The sequence below is a fragment of the Leopardus geoffroyi genome, chromosome B4 (genome assembly GCF_018350155.1).
Source record: "Leopardus geoffroyi isolate Oge1 chromosome B4, O.geoffroyi_Oge1_pat1.0, whole genome shotgun sequence".
NCBI lineage: Eukaryota > Metazoa > Chordata > Mammalia > Carnivora > Felidae > Leopardus > Leopardus geoffroyi.
In genome coordinates, this window is record NC_059341.1 from 77,100,087 (window position 1) to 77,117,843 (window position 17,757).

Below are 17,757 nucleotides of genomic sequence, written 5' to 3' on the forward strand. Positions count from 1 at the left end.
AGTGACTTAAGGATGACCTACACCTCTGTTATCACTGGTCACCGAGAAAGGTGTGGACAGGGTGAGCTTGGCCAGTGTGGTTTGGGTTCTGGGATCCCAGGGTGGACTCTGGAGCAGGGACAGAGGCTCCTAAAAGACCATGGTGATGAAAAGCCTCTGCCAGCGACCAGGCTTCTCAGGGAGCCGTGGGGCATCGTGCTCAGGGTGTGGGGGGCAAGGGTTGCCCGGTGTGCATCAGACAGATACACACAGAAGGTGCTTCTCTCCTTGTCAAGGTTGGGGGTGGGCTAGAGGTGTGCTGGCTGACCTCACACCTGATGCTCACCTCGGGTCCCTGGAGCTGCTCCTGATCCTCCCAGTCCCACGTCTCACCCCGGCCTTGGGGCTACTGACAGACCGACCCCGAGGGACATCTTAACTGAGTTCAGGATTCACCCCTAGTAGCCTTCTGCTTTTCCTGGGTAAGCCAGGTGCCAGGGCTAGAATCAGGGACTAGCAGTTGAGGACATGCCTGTGTGTCAGCGGGCGAGCACTCACAACTAGGCATGCGCACAGAATGACCCGGCTGAAGTGCCTTTCCTGACCTCTCTGTGACACTAAGCACGGGGCGCCTTACACCCAGCCCCACCCCTGCCCCTGGCCAAGAAGCAGCAAAGCAGTGGCCAAAGGGGCCCCCTGGGAGCTTGAAATCATTGCATTTTCAGCCTCCACCCATCTCCCCACATAGGGCAGGAACAAGCAAGAACCTTGTCTGTCAATAAGAAAGGATGCCATCCAATTGGGTGAGGAGCACCCGGGAGGCTGGGGAAAGCCAAGCATGAAGGGACTCAGGGAGTCTCCCCATGTCCCCATCTAAGGCTCAGATCTATCAGGCCAGATGGGCCTTTCCCAGATGGCCACAGCCCCCAGAATGGAGGGGAATGGCTGTGGCCTGCTTCTTCAGGTGCTGGGAGAAAAGAAGGTGATGATGGTAGGGCTGGGAGAGGCAGGAGCTGAGGTAGGAGGAGGGAAGGAGAATTGCTTGTGCCCACCTGGGGGAGGGAGCCTGTCGTCAGCTGGAGCTTCTGCTGGAACAGGGCGCTGAGCATCTGGTTCTGCCGTTCCAGGTCAAACACCCTCTTCTTCAGCTTGATGCACTCCTCCCGCAGGTCCTGCCACCGCCCAAGGAGGCCAGGGGAGGGTGGCGGGGAGAGGGCGAGTGGTATGAGCTCAGTCTCCTTCATCAGAGTGGCAGCACTCCTGCTGGGCATGCCCTGCCCCCACGGCCCCCTTCTATGGAGATCTGAGCCTGCCTGCCTATGTGTATAGCTGTCACATTGTCTGGGGATGGTAAACTCCCTAAAGTTTACCACCCTTGGTGGGAGGTAAATCCTATTCCCTTTGGCATCCTTCCCATCCCTGGAGCCAACCCCCTGCCTCTTAGAAACCACACATCAAAGAAAGGCCCATATAAGGCAGAGGAAGACCTGGGGGTCAGAGTGGCTCATAAGTCAAGAAGTTCCCACAGTACTTGAGTAAATATTTAGGTGACACCTTGTGCTCACAATACTAACACTGCTGTCAGGGCCATCACAATCTGGAGAAAACAGCTCGGGCCAGGATAAGGGAAAGAGTCAAGCCCAAATCAAAGTTACCATAGCTCAGAGACCTGGCCTTACCTAGCCCTCCTCTGCCTCCAGGTAGAACAGTATGGACCTGTCTGAGGTGGGGAGAGGGGGCTTTGTTGGAGGGTCAATAGGCCATTTCCACCAAGCTCCCTCCTCTAGCCCCTATCTGAGTAGGCTCAGGGGTCCCCAGGAAGGACTTCCCCTGCTGGACCCAGGGTCTCTCCCCAGGGTGTCTGGGCTTAGGGGTAAGAATGTCTCCCATGGCTGCTTACCTTTTGGTTTAGCAGCGCCTGTACCACGTGGTTGGCAACCTGGGGACAGAAAGCCCAATGCAGAGCCATCAGCCCATGAACCTCTGCCTGGAGCATTGACAACCCGTGCTCCCCCCGCCTCCCGATATCCCCCAGCATCAGTCCCAATGGAGACACGACAGACCTCATCTAGACAACGCTCATAGGTCTCCCGCTGGTTTTCATTGGCCTGGGCAAGCGCCGAGTTCTCTGCCTACGGGAGGAAGAGGGCAAAAAAGGGCTATGGGATCATTTGTCTGCCAGGGAAAATTCCTTTCGGAGGAAAGAGAGACATGGAGACTACTAGCTACACCCCTGCCCCAGTTCTTGGCTCTGACTGGATTCTACCATGGGGAGGCCTACAGAGACAGACCATAGGCATCAGGAAGGCAGAGCTAAGATGGCTGGGTTTCTGTAAACCCCAACCTCAGTCAGTGAGGTTGGAGGGGCCAGGGAGATACAGTGGCCAGGAGGACTTAAGCTGGGAGGTGTCAAAAGTAATACTTGGGGCACCTGGGTGGCTCAGTTGGTTGAGCGTCTGACTCTTGATTTTGGCTGTCATGATCTCATGGTTCACGGAGTTTGAGCCCCACATCGGGTTTTGCACTTATAGCATGGAGCCTGCTTGGAATTCTCCCTCTCCCTCTCTCTCTGCCTCTCTCCTGCTTGCATGTTCTTTCTCTCTCTGAAAATAAATGAACTTAAAAAAAAAAAAAGTAATCCTTATTTCCCTGGGGAGAGGGCAGAGGAGGCTGGAGAGAGGAGGGCAGGTTCTTAAGAATATGGCAAAGAGGGGTGCCTGGGGTGGCTCAGTCAGTTGAGTGTCTGACTTCAGTTTGTGAGCTGGAGTCCTGCATCAGGCTCGCTGCTGTCAGCAAGAAGCCCATTTCCCATCTTCTGCTCCCCTCTCTCTGCCCCTCCTCTGCTCACGCTCTCTCTCTCAAAAATAAATAAACATTAAAAAAAAAAAAAAGAAAAAGGAATTGGCAAAAAGCCTAGTTTAGGGATCCGTGTCCTTGTCGTTCAACTCCTGAGCCCTAGGTCATCTAAATCCTTCTTCCTGTGGGCTCTGTGACCATGCCTTTCCGAGATCAGCATGGGCATAAAAGTGGGGAAGAAAGGGGTAAAGACGAGAGACGTGTGGGGGTTGGGATAGGCCCACCCCTGTGCATGCCTCCTGTTCCAAGCTGGCCCCAGGTTGGAGAGTTCAGAGCAAAGAAAGGGCTTCTCAGAGGAGCTCTGCTCCAGCCTGGCGAGGCAGGCTGAGAGGAAGGGCCACCACATCCACAAAGCCCACCCAAGCTCCCCAGGGTCCTGGCCAGCACCGCAGCCCCCATGCCGCCCGGTGGCCCACCTCCAGCTCCCGCAGCCGGTGCAGGAGCTCCTGGCAGGTGCCCGTCTCCGTGCCGCCGTCACCACCCTCTCCTGGCCTTGGCTTTCCAGGACTCGTGGCTGGCTGCTCCATGGCCTCCGACATCGGGCCCTGGGAACAAGTGAAGGAAGCCCTGGCGGCTCCTCCAGGGCACAGGGAGGAGGTGAGTGGAGGAGGAGGACAAAGACAAAACTTGTCAGTATTCTTGGAGTTTAGTGTGACTGATGTGCCACGGATACTGTAACAACTCAGGGTCTGACTCAGGCTCTTCTGGTCACGGGACAGACGGACTCACAGACACACTCTTCCCATTTTAAGAACGGGGACCACTGTTTTATAACCCCTGCAGCTGCGCTCAGCTCAGCCTACCACAGGTCACACAGATGTTGGCCAACTGCCAAGAGACCGGGATTCTCGGCTGAGATGGGCCTCGAACTGTATCTTCCTGGGCACGGTGGTGGGAGGTGGCCTGCAGGCCTCACAAGCTCCCTGCTCCCTGCGAGGCCCCACTGCGCATGCCCTTCCCTCTGCAGGGTCTCCTGACCCCTCCCTGCTTTCCACTTGGCCAGCTCCTTTCTACTCATACTTCAGGGCCCCCACTCCAAGGCCGGGCCGGGCACCCTTCCTTCACAGTTCTGTAACCGCCTCCCTGAGACTGTCAACCCCGTGAGGGCAGGGGCTCTACATTCACTTTACTGCCCAGGCCCCCACTTGTTGGTGTGAAAGCTGGCATGTAAGAGACAGAATGATGACTACACAGATGAGTTTGTCACTGCCTGAACACAATACAGCCAGGGTTCTGTCCCGTGTCGTGTTATGTGCCTCCCCCACTCCCAGCTACTGCCATGGTTACTGGCTTTAGCTGATGAGTCTTCATCTGCCCTTTGAGTTTCTATTTCTCTGCTAGGGGAAAGTACTCGTTTCTTTCTTTTGCACCCATATTGTAGAAATTTCCAGTAGATGGGAAACCCTTCCTAAAAGTGTGGGGGCCCCCAGTCTACCACTGACTACTGGCCTCTTTGACCCCCCTGCAGAGCTGAGTTTAGCACTTTCAGCCCAAGGAAGAGAGGAAGGAGTCCTCTAACAGCTCACCAACCCCACATCTGATTGGTTCCCCCCCCCCATCCTCTGCTGTAGGGCACTGGGGATGCCTCTCCTGCCCCCCATCTTCCTCCTCCAGTCCCCCCAGCAGCATGCACAGGCTCAAAGCCCCTCACCTGTCTCTGCCTCCTCACCCAGGCTGGCACACACTCTAGAAGCCAGAATGGTCACCTCGGCTGTTGAGAAAGAGGGAGACGATGTTAGCCATGCAAGCCACAAGCATTTATTTGGCTCTTGCTGTGTACCAGGCACTGGGCCATAGGGGTGAACAAGCCAGAGAGAGCTCTGCCTTTATGAAGCTTCCATTCCACTAGGAGAGGCACATAATATACAGATAAACCAATGAACGCACATCGGGTCCCAACAAGGCACTGACAGGTGATACCGAAGCAGAGACCTCAGTGGAGTCCAGAGGAAACCCTGGAACGGGAAGAGCATTCCAGACACAGAAAAGAGTCAGCGCGAAGGTCCCCGGCTTTCAGCCAGAAATCACTCAGATGAGAAATAGGAGTGAACAGCAACACATGACGCTTTGGGGCCCTTCTACAACACACATCGTCTTCTTTAATCCCCACAGCCACAAAAGGAATTGAATGTTACTGTCAACACCTGTATTCGAGCTAAGGAAACCAAAGGGCAGGAGTTACACTCACATACACCGCGTGTACCCTGCGTGCTGAGCAATGTGTTGGCACCTTCTCATGCACTCCTACATCTGATTCTCCTAACAACTTTATGGGGAGCGGGGGTACCGGCCTGGGTTGAGGAAGCAGTTACTGGAGGCAAAGGATGCTTCCCAAGACATACACGCCGGTTCACAACGCACACTGGACAGGCCTCCTTTTCCTCCTTCCCATGAGGCCTCTCTGTACACACACAAGTTGTACCGTAAGCTCCTTGTATTCTGTAAGCTCCATACAGTCCCAGGGCTCCTGGAGCTTTGCACGTGGACGGATCCGGGTTAGAATCCTGACTCTACAAACTCTGTTTCCTCACCTATAAAACGGGCGTAAGAATACTTAGCCCACGTGGTTGTTGGAAGATGTAATGAGATCATGTATAAAGAGTATCTTGCAGGAACTCGGTAAATGGGAGGATTTTCACGATCATATCCTGACAGAGACACGACGCAAAGTCCTGCCTCACAGCCTGCTGCTACTGTCTGTTCACCTGTAAGGGACTCTGAGTCCCAGGCTCCTCCCTGTGGGGTCGGGGCAGTAGGGGCATCCACAGATCTGAGAGCGCGGCCCCAGCCTGGCTGCACTCAGGGCCCTCTTCCTCCCCAACCCCTCCCCACCCTAGAGGGAGAAAGGGGCAACTGCAAAAGGAGAGAACCATTTCTTTGCAAGTAAGAGACAGTGTGTGCCCGTGTTTATGTGACACTGGGAAAGGGGGCTTCTGGAAACTGCAGGAAAAGGAAAAACTTGTAACACTTATTTTTAAACATTCCACAACAATCTAAAGTCCTTTGTTATTTTAACATCATAAAAAATGTATCAAGTAGAACTTCATTCGCCTCATGACATTATCGTGTTTGATATTTTTAGAAATGGACAGGCTTGGAAAAAAATGAAAAAAATTCAGGAAATATCCTCCCCTTCCCACATACATAAATAGGGGTTAAAACCAAAAAAGGCCTCAGGTTACCTCCGCCATTCGAGTTCCACCCTTCCCCCAGCACGGCTCCGATCCTTTGAGTGAGAGGCTCCCACTGTCCCCACGGTTTCCTCGCCTTCCCTCAATCCCCTCACCATTTCTTCCCTGCAGACGCTCCCCGGGAATAGTGGGGTTGGGGTTGCAGAAGGAGTGCTGGGGGATGGGAGAGACAAAGTTGGGAGGGCGAAGGAAAGGAGTGGGGTGAACAGGCCAGTGTCCAGGGGCCAGAAAGGGAGAGAGCTAAAGCTGAGAAGAGCTGGAGTCTTTGTGCTCCCAACACAACAGCAAAAACCAAACTCAGGGTGAAGACGGTTTAGGAGAATCTCTCTTCCTAAAACAACAAAAGTAAAAACACATCCATGAGGCCCAGATCGTGGGGACTGGCAGTGGATTATGTATGTGGTTTTATGTGTGTTGAGGAGGGTGGGGACCCAAACACACCACAAAGCTGACCGCTGCCACTCTCTCAAGCTGAGCCTCTGTGGATCCCAGGGCAGGGAGGCCTGAGTCCCACCGTGACCTCGAGGAGACCCTCCAAGTGATGAGCCACCCAAAAGCAACAGCTCTGTCACGCGCGTCTGTCTCTGGATCCCCAGCTGGGCTTAGGAGAGGCTCCGGAAATGAAGGCAGACCGTGACTCAACCTCGCTTTGGGGAGAAGTTTTCTGCCCTCAGTCGAGGTGGTCTGGCCAACTCAGGCCCAGAGGCCTTCTCTTCATCTGCAGGGCCACAAGCAGAGGGCAGGAAGCTGTCAGCTCAGATCGCTATCGAGTCACAGGGAAGAGGTCGACACTTAAACTTGGCGCCAGGAGCAGAGCGTGCTGTGAGCAGGACCCCAGTTTAAGTTCAAGATTCCTATGGTGAAAAGAAAACTTCCAGCAGCCTCACTCTCCTCTAGGGAATCGAGAGAGTACCCCCTCCAGCTCCCAATCTGAGCCTAATTAGGAATCTGGCCCTTCAGAGTCTGGGTTTTCAGCCTCAATCTCATGGGAAGAAAACCAACCCAGACTGGCTCCCCAGTAGCTCCCCCTGCTGGGTGTCAGGGGGGGCCCCTCTCCCAGGGGCTGCACCCCCACCCCCTCCCCATCCTCCCTCAGGCCCCACAACTCCTACTCACAGCTTCTGTGCTCAGCTCTACCCCCCGGCCGGGAAAACCCCCAAGCTGGGTGCTTCAGGGTGGCCCTGGTTTCAAACATTCCTCCGGTGGTCCCACGACACGCCTGGATGTTGGATGTTGGGTCTGGAACACATGATGCCGGCCATGCTGGGTAGAGATGGAGCTGCAGGAGGTGGGAGCTCCAACTCGAACTGGAGGCTTCTCCCGCCAGAACTGCCAACGGGTGGCCCCGCCCCCCACAAAGGCCTGATTCAGAGGGAGGTGACCTCAGTGCCGCTGAGGGGAGGGAGGAAGGGGAAGGGAGGAAGACCAGAGCTGGGGCAGTAAGCAGCAGCCAGGGACAGGGAGGGGGAGCAGCTGCTCAAGGGGGTCTGGGTAACCTGGGGACACAGCTGGTTCAGCCCAATCACTGAGCAAATCTGGGTGACACGATCTCTTTGCCCTAGTCATAGGGCCCAGAAGAGAGCTGACTGTCCAGGCCTTTCAATCAGACAGATCAAAGGAATAAGGATTGCAGTGCCCACCCTCTCCCCAGCCGGGGCACAGACCCCTCCCTGCCCTCCAAGGCCAGGCCTGGGAGGAAGAGACTAGAGAGGTGGCAGCAAGCCTGACTTCCATGCTCCCTCACCCTGGCCCTCAGCCAAGGGCTTTGGGCCCCAGTGAGCCCCTCACTCACCAGCTGTTCCCCCCAGAGTCCTTTAGGGAGAGAAGCCAGGGACCAGGGGGTGGGGGAGAGGGGGCAGCTGTGGGAAGGCAGAGATGGAGAAGCTCACTTTAATAACAGAATCATCCGAAACAACAACCGTTTCCCCCCTGCTCCCCCCCATGCCCCAGCTGCTTTCTGGAATCCCCGTCACACCCAAGAGTCCACTTGTAAACAGCAACTTCTGCACCCACAGCAAACACTCCTTTCCAGACAGTATCAGCCCTGGGTCGGGGAGGGATAGAGGGACTGAGGCCCCAGGGCATTCCTGGCCTGAAAGCAGCCACCTTAATCCCTGCCCAAAGCATCTTTCAGCCCTAAGAATTCCAACTGGTCTCCTCCCCCCTCATGGAAAGAGGACAGACAAGAATTTCCTTCCCTCCTCCTGACAACTGGCCCCAAGACACAATAGCCCTACTGAGAGGCTTGTGTCCATGGGGAAGGGGCCCCCAGCATCTCCTTCCAACTTCCTCTCCACAAGAGGACTTTGGATGCAAGAGCTTCCATCCCATGGTGTGGGTTCTTTCTTCCTTCCTTTCTTTCTTTCTTAAGTTCATTTATTTATTTTGAGAGAGAAAGCACGAGCAGAGGAGGGGCAGACAGAGGAGACAGCAAGAATCCCAAGCAGGCTCCGCACTGCCAGCGCAGATTCTGACACAGGGCTCGAACTCATGAACCTAAAGATCATGACCTGAGCTGAAGTCAGACGCTTAACCAACCGAGCCACCCAGGCGACCGTGGGTTCTTTCTAACCTCAGTCCCCTGCCCTCCAGGCAGGCCGGAGGAAGGGCAGTTGAGCCCCAAAGTCTTAGACTTCAACACCCCTTACCTCTCTTCTCCTAGTTCCTTCATGCTCCCTGCCCACAGCATAACCCAACAACAACAAAAAGCAGCTGCTGGGGGTAGGCAGAGGAAAGGGGCTCAGACACAGACACAAAGTGTTTATTTATAGGGCCACATGGCCAGGGGCTCTGTGGCCCAGAAGCCTAGTCCCCACTCCCGAAAGCCCAGCTGGACCCATCTTAGCCAAAAGGCAGAAGATTTAGAGTCTAGTCCCAGCACTGCAATTTACTTGCTGTGTGACTTTAGGCAAATCACTTTAGTCTCTCACAAGTTCCTTTACGCCAAGTGGAAGCTGTTCTAGAACCATGTTCTCAAAATGCGGTCCAGGGGCCCTGACGTTCTTCCAAGGAATCCACGGAATCAAAACTATTTTCATAATACTACTAAGACACTATTCTACATTACTCTCATGTAGATGTTATACTGATGTACATTAATGTAGATACTACACTAACTCTCATTCTCTGAGTATACAGTGGCATTTTCCAGAGACTATGTGTTATGTGATATCACAACAGACTGAATACAGAAGCAGATATGAGAATCCAGCTGCCTTTTATTGTCAGATGTGACAGATATGCCAGAATGAAGAACAATGCCATTCTTTTCACTATTTTTTTGCTTTGGAAAATATACAGTTACTTAAAATATGTCAACATGTAATGGGTTTATTATTATTTTAACTTAATTAGATGTTGAAAACTCTCAGTTCTAATTTACATGACAGTAAATATCAATAGGTATAACCTATATAAACCAAAGCTCTTTGGGGGTCCTCACATTTTTAGAGGTTGGAGGGGTCCTCAGGTCAAAACAGCCTGAGTGTCACTTTTCTTTTTTGTTTTTAATTTTTTTTTTAATGTTTAGTTTTGAGAGAGACAGAGCACGAGCAGGGGAGGGGGAGAGAGAGAGGGAGACACAGAATCCGAAGCAAGTTTCAGGCTCTGAGCTGTCAGCACAGAGCCCGACGTGGGGCTCAAACTCACGAACCGTGAGATCATGACCTGAGCCGAAGTCGGACGCTTAACCAACTGAGCCACCCAGGCGCCCCAAGAATCACTTTTCTGGAAGTGTTTTCCGAGAGAACTTTCTGTGATGATGAAATGTTTACTCTGTATTGTCCAATATGGTAGCCACTGGCTATCTGCAGCTATTGGGCACCCGACATGTAGCTAGTTCAATTGAGTAACTGCATTTTACATTTGAATTACCACATGCAGCTACTTTATGGGATGGTAGAGTTCTAGAAGATCGCCAGGATCCCCTGACTTGAGCCTTCTGGGCCAATGCTTTCTTTCCACACAGAGTCTAGAGGATGGGGTAGGACAGGACTTGACCCTCACTCCTGTCCCCAGGCTTTTGCTTACGTTATTTCTTATTCTCTCCTCACCAAAGGAAAGCCGTCCCAGCCAGATCACCGCCAGTCCTGCCCGGCACTCCTACCCCAGTTCCCTGTTAGATCTGCAGTATATAGGGCTTCACGCCTACTCCACGCCCTCAGTCGCCTGCCCTATCACCTGCCCTGGTTTCCCCAGAGGGTCAAAATCAGCAGAGGGAAAACCCCTCAGATCTCTTGCCACCCGGCCCCTCGGAACCCTCCCACCTCCTCATCTCCTCCCGTTGACAGCAGAGGGTCTGTCATCTTCCCAGGGAAGGTCAGGCCTTCCTGCCCCGGGCCCATCCCCATTTAGGTCTTGAGTATTTACCTCCTGAAGAGACCTTTCCCGCCCGCCTTTAAAACTTCTGAGGCTGTCTTTCATCTGAAAAATAATCTTTCCCCTGACATTTCTACAGACGCTGCCCTCTTCTGCCTTCCACAACCAAACTTCTCAAAACAAAAACAAAAACAAAAACAAAAACAAAAACAAAAACAAAAACAAAAAAAAAACCCCTCCTCACGTCTTACTCCTTCCTCAGCCTGGTCCAATGTCAGCAGTAACTGCCACACTGCTAAATCCATACAATATTTTCCCATCCCCGTTGCCTTCTCAGGCACAAGTGCCTCTAGTGGCCACTTCCTCATAGACTTTTTTTTTTAAGGTTAAAAAAAATGTTTATTTTGAGAGAGAGACAGAGAGAGAGAGAGTATGTGCAAGTGGGGGAGGGGCAGAGGGAGAGAGAGAATCCCAAGCAGGCTCCATGCTGTCAGCACAGAGACTAACCCAGGGCTTGATCTCATGAACTGTGAGATCATGACCTGAGCCAATAACAGGAGTTGGATGCTTAACTGACCAAGCCACCCAGGCACCCTTTTTTTAAACAAATTTTTTTTTAATGTTTATTTCTGAGACAGAGCATGAGTGGGGGAGGGGCAGAGAGCGAGGGAGACACAGAATCCGAAGCAGGCTCCAGGCTCCGAGCTGTCAGCACAGAGCCCGACGCGGGGCTCGAACTCACAGAACGTGAGATCGTGACCTGAGCCGAAGTCAGAAGCTCAACCGACTGAGCCACCCAGGCGCCCCACCAGGTGCCCCTTTTTAAGTTGTGAGACCTAGTTCACATCCCATATGACTCACCTATTTAAAGTGTGCAATTAATGGTTCGTAGTGTAATCACAGATATATGCAACTGTGACAACTTCAGAATGTTTTCATTACCCTTTAATTAGCATCCCCTCACCCTCAACCCTAGGCAACCAGTAATCTATTTTCTGTCTCTATAGATCACCCTATTCTGGACATTTCATATGAATGGAATCGTAGTAGAGGTCGTCTTTGTGAACGGCTTCTTTCACTTAGCACGTTTTCAAGGTTCATCCACGTCGAAGCACATATCGGTACTACACTCCTTTTCATGGCCAAATAATATTCCATTGTGTGGCTATGCTATCAGTTGTTCATCCATTCATCTGTTGATGGACGTTTGGGCTGTTTCCACTTTTTGGCTGTCCCGAATAATGCTGCTATGAGCATCTATGTGCAAGTTTTCATGTGGATTTATGTTTTCATTTCCCTTGGGCATATACCTAGGAGTGGACCTGCTGGATCCTACGGTAACTTTAGGTTTACCTTTTGGAGGAACTACCAAGCTGTTTTCCAACCTGAATGCACCATTTTACAGTCCGGCCAACAGTGTACAAGTGTTTCTCCGTTGCTCCATGTCCTCACCGCTTGTTATTGTCTGATTTCCTGGTTTTAGTCACCCTAGCAAATGTGATACGATATCTCATCCTGGTTTTGATTTTTAGTTCCCCAGTTAGTGATGTTGAGCATCTTTTCATGTGCTTATTGGCCATCTGTGTATCTTCCCTGGAAGAATGTCCATTCGGATCCTTGTTCGTTCTTAATTAGATTATATGGGGTTTTTAAATTTATTATTATTATTATTTTAAATGTTTATTTATTTTGAGAGAGAGAAAGAGAGCTGGGGAGGGGCAGAGAGAGAGAACCCCAAGCAGGCTCTGCACTGTCAGCGCAGAGCCTGATGCAGGGCTCGAATTTATGTACCCGTGAGATGGTGACCTGAGCCAAAATCAAGAGTTGGACACTTAACCGACTGAGCCACCCAGGTGCCCTGATTATGTTTTTTTTTTTTTAATTGAATTGTATTCAAAATATATATAAAAAATCCTCACAAGTCTCTTATATATTACTTGCAAGTATTTTCTCCCATTCTATAGCTTGTCTTTGATGGTGACCACTTTCTCCTGGATGATTTTTCCCTTTTCTACGATGCTCCTCCCTGCCCTTGCCCCAGCCATCTTGCACCTCTACTTCTGTGTGTATTTTAAAACTTAGCATGGTTTTGTAGGGTTGTGTACACACACACACACACACACTCACACACACACACTTAAAAAAAAATAGACATAGCACCATGTTCTTCTCACTGTTCTATACCTTTCTTTAGAAAAACAATTAAAAAAAAAAACAAAAAACACCCAAACCACAGACTTTATTTGGCTTTTACCAGTTTTTCCACTGATGTCCACTCCACTGATGTTTTCTAATCCAACATCTAATCTAGGATCCCACACTGTATTTAATCACCAAATCTCCTTATTCTCCTATGATTCATGATAGTTCCTCAGTCTTTGTCTTTCATGACCTTGACATTTTGGAAGGGAAGGGAATGGATCAGGTCAGTATTTTAGAGAACGTTCCCTTATTGGGGTTTGTTTGATGTTTTCTCCAGTTAGACTGAGGTTCTGAATTTTTAGAAGGAATACCATAGAGGGTGCCCTTCTCAGTGCATTATATCAGGGGTATAATGTTGCGACGTCTTATGACTGGTGAGGTTAACCTTGACCACCTGGTTAGACGGTATCTGCTAGTGGGTTTATCCACTGTAAAGTTACTATTTTTCCTTTTGTAATTAGTAACCAGTTTGGGGGGCAATACTTATTGACCATGCAAACACCCTGTTTCTTCTTAAATTCTCACCCACTAATTTTAGGATTCATCAGTGGATCTTGCTCGCAGCAATTGCTGTAGCATTCTAATGATAATTTTTGATTGCCTTCATTCCTTACACATTTATTAATGAGAAGTTTTCTATAAGGAAAAGCCGTCCCTTCACTGCCACTGATTTACCTAATTACATATTTATATTAGCACAAACTCATGGATATTTTATTCTTTGGATTATAATCCAATAGTATCATCATTGACTTCATTGCTTAAATTCCAGCCTTGATCATGGAGAACTCTTTCAGGCTGGCTCCTGTATCCTTTCAACATGCCCCCATACAAAGAAAATGTATTTACTTAAAAAAAAATTTTTTTTTTAAACATTTATTCATTTTTGAGAGAAAGAAAGAGAGAGAGAGCGTGAGTGAGGGAAGGGCAGAAAGAGAGGGAGACAGACAGAATCCGAAGCAGGCTCCAGGCTCTGAGCTGTCAGCATAGAGCCCGATGTGGAGCTCGAACACATGAACCGTGGGATCACGGCCTGAGCCGAAGTCGGACGCTCAACTGACTGAGCCATCCAGGCGCCCCGAAAATGTATTTACTTTTTAACATCTGCTTAGTTTCTGGCACCATAAAATGTTCCAGACTTATCTTATATTTTCCCTGCCACAATCATTTTTCCAAGAAGCTCCACCAGAGCAATCATCTTTCTAAAACTGTAAGTCTAATTGTGTCCCTCCTGCCTCAAATCTTCCCATGACCTCTGAGTGCCTCGGGGACAGACCAAAGCCCTCAGCACAGTCCTGGAAGCCCTGCCCTGGCCCCAGAGCAATTCTCCTGAAAAGCTGCCCTGAACTGATGCTGCCCACATTGATCTGTCTTCTCGAAGTGCCTCCTGCAGGACCAACTGTACTGTGTCCTGTTCTCTAGTCCTCCTCTATGAGGAAGACGGGACTTCCCGGGCTATCAGAAGGGGAGCTCCCCGAGGAGGAGCCCTGCCTACATAATTGTACCCCCACTTGCTGCCAGTGCACTGCTTCTGTCCACGAGGCCCTGAACCTGGTGATATCCTTTCATTCCAGACAGAATAAGACCAGAAAGAAGAGATGGTGGGCTCATCAGGGTCTCTTCAAGACCCCCAACTGCACCCCCCCAAATGGCTCTGAGGGCCCATACGACAAACCATGCTGAGAGGTGAGGAAGGGATGGTTTCAGATTTGTCCCTATCCAAGCCCTCAACCCACTCCCAGGCCTCAGTGGTTCCCTCTGGCAAATGGGACTAATCTATTTATTTTGAGGATATTTCCAAACAGATCACTCAGTGGGAGTGACAACACTGGGTACTGGGGGGCCACTCAGAGACGGATCAGTTCTTCTCACCTCTTGGGGCTTGCAGTCTGTTGGGGGACATAAGACATGTAGGTGATAGTTGTACTGTGAAGGAAGTCCCACGAGAGAATTTTTTTTTTTGAGAACTTTAAAAATCAGGAGAGAAATAGTAAGCTGCAGTTGAAACAGTTTTTTCAGAACTCAAGGCATCAAGTGAAGTGGGACTTTATAGACCCGTAGGGTTTAGGGACAAGGGAATGGCAAGGGGGTCATTCTAGGCAAAAGGCAGGCATAAACAGAAGAAGGCAGAAATCTGTGGGTGTGTACGGAAACAGAATGACTCAGTGCAGCTGGACTGAAGGGCATTTGAAGGTGAGTGTTTCCTGGTCCCCTGGCCCATGCCAGTTACTAACTCCTCTCCTATCTCCTGACCCAACAGCAGACTCAGCATATTTTCAACACCCTGGGTGTAACCAGAGACACGTGCTGGGTCCCACAGGAAGAGCTGAGGCAGAGAGGCTCCTGGAGGCAGCAGTAGAGGCGACTGCTGAGTTGACTACTGGTACATCAGCGATCCGCTCCCAGGTCCAAGAGGAAAAGGGCCTGGGAGGCTGCATAGCCTGATGGCTCTCAGGCTGCACCTGCAGGCCCTACCCTCCCAGCCGCCAGGGCTGACTCCCCCAGCTTCCTTTCTTGGCCTCTTTCTTCAAAGGGAACAGGCTTTGGCCAGCCAAATGCCTTCCACGTCCAGGCGGCTTCAGTGTTGACTTCGTGGTTGCCATTTGGCCAGAGCGCGGAGGTGACCTCCTAAGCTACCAGCTCTGGCAAGAAGAAAGCAGCCTTCCCTGGGAACAAAAGTAGCTCTGGCACACTCACAAACCCTCACTCTCTGCTCTTATTTGTGCCCACAAATGGGAGTGAGACTTCCTGGATTCCGGTTCTGGCTCAGCCACACCGAATGACCCTGGGTGAAGCCTAGAACGCTTCTGGGACTCAGTTTTTCCTATCTGTAAAATGGGATGAATTCTCTGACTTCTCTCCTCCTGCAGGACATAGAAGGATGAGATCATGTCTGGAAAGGGATTGCAGCTGAGAAGACAGGTCCCCTCATGTGGGGTAAGGGGGTTGAAGGTGAGGAGCTTGGCAGGGCTTTTAGGAGAAGCCCTTGGCTTTGATTCTGCCTTCCTCCCACAGGGCCCACAGGCTTCTCAGGAAAGCAGGGGGTGGGGGGCGGGGAGTGGGGAGAGGAAGGGACAGCAAAGCCAAGAGCTTTAGCCTTCTTCCAGTCCCAGGGACAGGAAGTGAGGTGCCGTCTAGAGAGGAAGTGAGAAGCAAACACCCCCCAACTTCCCCTCAGCCTGCAGTGGAAAGGAAGGTTCCAGCTTCAGCAGCCTGCAGGCCCAGAGCTGGGGATAGAAGGCGGTGGGGTGGGGGTGGGGAGGAGGCCTTATCCATACCATCTGACAGAGAAAGGGGTTTCTTGTTTTGGACATAATAAAAGTCAAGGGGCCCAGGACATCCCACAGACTGGGAAAGAGGTCAAGCTGAAAAACCCAGCCTTCCAGGTCACGTGGCACCACATCGCAGTCCTGGGCCCAGACCCTTGCTCCCAGCTTCATACTGTGCCATACCATGTGCCCCGCCCCCCTCGGCAACACAGGCACACTCCCACACACACCAAGGTGGACCAGGTCCTCTGATTACTGGTTCTCACAATATATGCCCTTTCCTTAGCACAACACTAGCACATGGTAACTGCTGGACAGAGCTTGAGAATTCCTCAGAGCCTGGTTTTGGCCTAAACCTTGGCATCTGAATGAAGTTTAGTATACGAAGCTGAACGAACCCTGCTTATAGCCTGGGGCCAACTGGGGGGGCCCTGGGTGGGTGGTAAAGATCAGAAACCAGAGACCTGACAGAGATGGAAGGAAAAAATCCATGCACACTCAGATATTGCCAACAGGTACCAGATGAAGACAATATATGCTATCTGCTATCATTTGGGTAAGGGAAGAAACCTAAGAATACGCATTACATTCGTTTTGTGTATTCTTTTTTTTTTTAAGTTTAATTTTTATTTATTTTGAGAGAGAGAGAGAGAGAGAGAGAGAATGAGCAAGGGAGAGAATGAGCGGGGGAGGGAGAGAACAAGAGAGAGGGAGAGAGAGAGAATTCCAAAAAAGCTCTACGCTGAGCATGACATGGGGCTCAATCCCACAACCATGAGATCACGACCTGAGCTGAAAGTAAGAGTCAGTGGCTTAACCAAATGAGCCACCCAGGTGCCCCTGCGTAAAGACATTCTTGAGGGCTATGTAAAAAATAAGTGATTATCTGTAGAGGAAAAGAGGGTGGAGGTGGGAGCACAATTTCTCAATGTATACCTTTTTGTACCATTTTGATTTTTGGACTATGTTAAAAAAAATGTCTAATGAAAAACTGCAATACGAAACTTAAAAAAAAAAGAAAGTATAACCACTTTCCCAAGTGATTTTTTTTTTTAATTTTTTTAATGTTTATTTATTTTTGAGAGAGAGAGAGTGTGTGAGCAGGGGAGGGGCAGAGAAAGAGGGGGATACAGAATTGGAAACAGGCTCCAGGCTCTGAGCTGTCAGCACAGAGCCCGACACGGGGCTGGAACTCATGAACCGTGAGATCACTATCTGAGCCGAAGTTGGATGCTTAATCAACTGAGCTACCTACATGCCCCTCCCAGGTGATTTCTAAAGCTCATCCCAGCTGGGGATATTAGAATGGGGAATATGGGGATATTCCCATATTAGAAGTAGGGACCAGGTCCCTGGGACAAGGGAGTGGTGAGGAGATCTGGCTAGATGAGGCCAAAGGACACTCCCTTTCTTCCCGGAATGCTCTCACTGAGCTAGGAGACAGGCCCTTTCACACCCAGGCTGTGGGGCAGCATGGTAGCACCAAACTATTCAGAAGGTGGTCAGGGCCGCTTCCTCCTGGATTCATTCTAGATCGCACAGGGCAGAGGCAAAGGTGGGAGGTTGGGCAAGGGGAGAGTTTGGGGCAGATGGGAGTACGTTGGGGTAAATGACACCCGGGAGTACCTACGGCTGCTGCGGACAGGTTCTGGGGGTGTCTCAACAGGTCTTAATATCTATCTAAAAGGACCATAAAAGGACCACCTGCAGCCCCCACATCAAGCCAGCTAGGGGTAAAATGAATCAGGCCACAGAAGTGTGACTGCTGAGAATCCTAGGGCCACACCCCAGGAGTTCTAGGGCCCCTCACAGTCTCATCTAGGAACAACCTCATCATTCTACCCAGGGAGGGACAATTTCAAGCCCTTCATGACAGTGAGAACTGTAGACGAGTGCCCCAAGCAGCACCCACCACCACTCAAGCCTTGCAGGCATCAGCATGA

At 50.9% G+C, this 17,757-nt stretch overlaps 1 protein-coding gene across 9 annotated transcripts in view; it reads right to left on the reverse strand.

Annotated features, from left to right (window-relative positions):
• The window catches only part of NCKAP5L (NCK associated protein 5 like), a 32,287-nt gene that overhangs the window by 9,098 nt on the left and 5,432 nt on the right, over positions 1-17,757 (reverse strand). For 2 of the 9 annotated variants that reach the window (XM_045466258.1, XM_045466251.1), the window contains exons 2-7: positions 7,143-7,265; positions 4,487-4,546; positions 3,252-3,412; positions 2,043-2,111; positions 1,880-1,918; positions 1,032-1,151 (exon numbers count right to left, since the gene is read on the reverse strand). In XM_045466258.1, coding sequence (XP_045322214.1) covers positions 1,032-1,151; positions 1,880-1,918; positions 2,043-2,111; positions 3,252-3,412; positions 4,487-4,546; positions 7,143-7,221 — 528 coding nt within the window. In that variant the 5' untranslated portion in view covers positions 7,222-7,265. Of the gene's footprint in view, positions 1-1,031; positions 1,152-1,879; positions 1,919-2,042; positions 2,112-3,251; positions 3,413-4,486; positions 4,547-6,467; positions 6,881-7,142; positions 7,275-17,757 lie in introns of those variants that run through there. The other 7 variants (XM_045466259.1, XM_045466253.1, XM_045466256.1 and 4 more) reach the window with 6 other exon arrangements.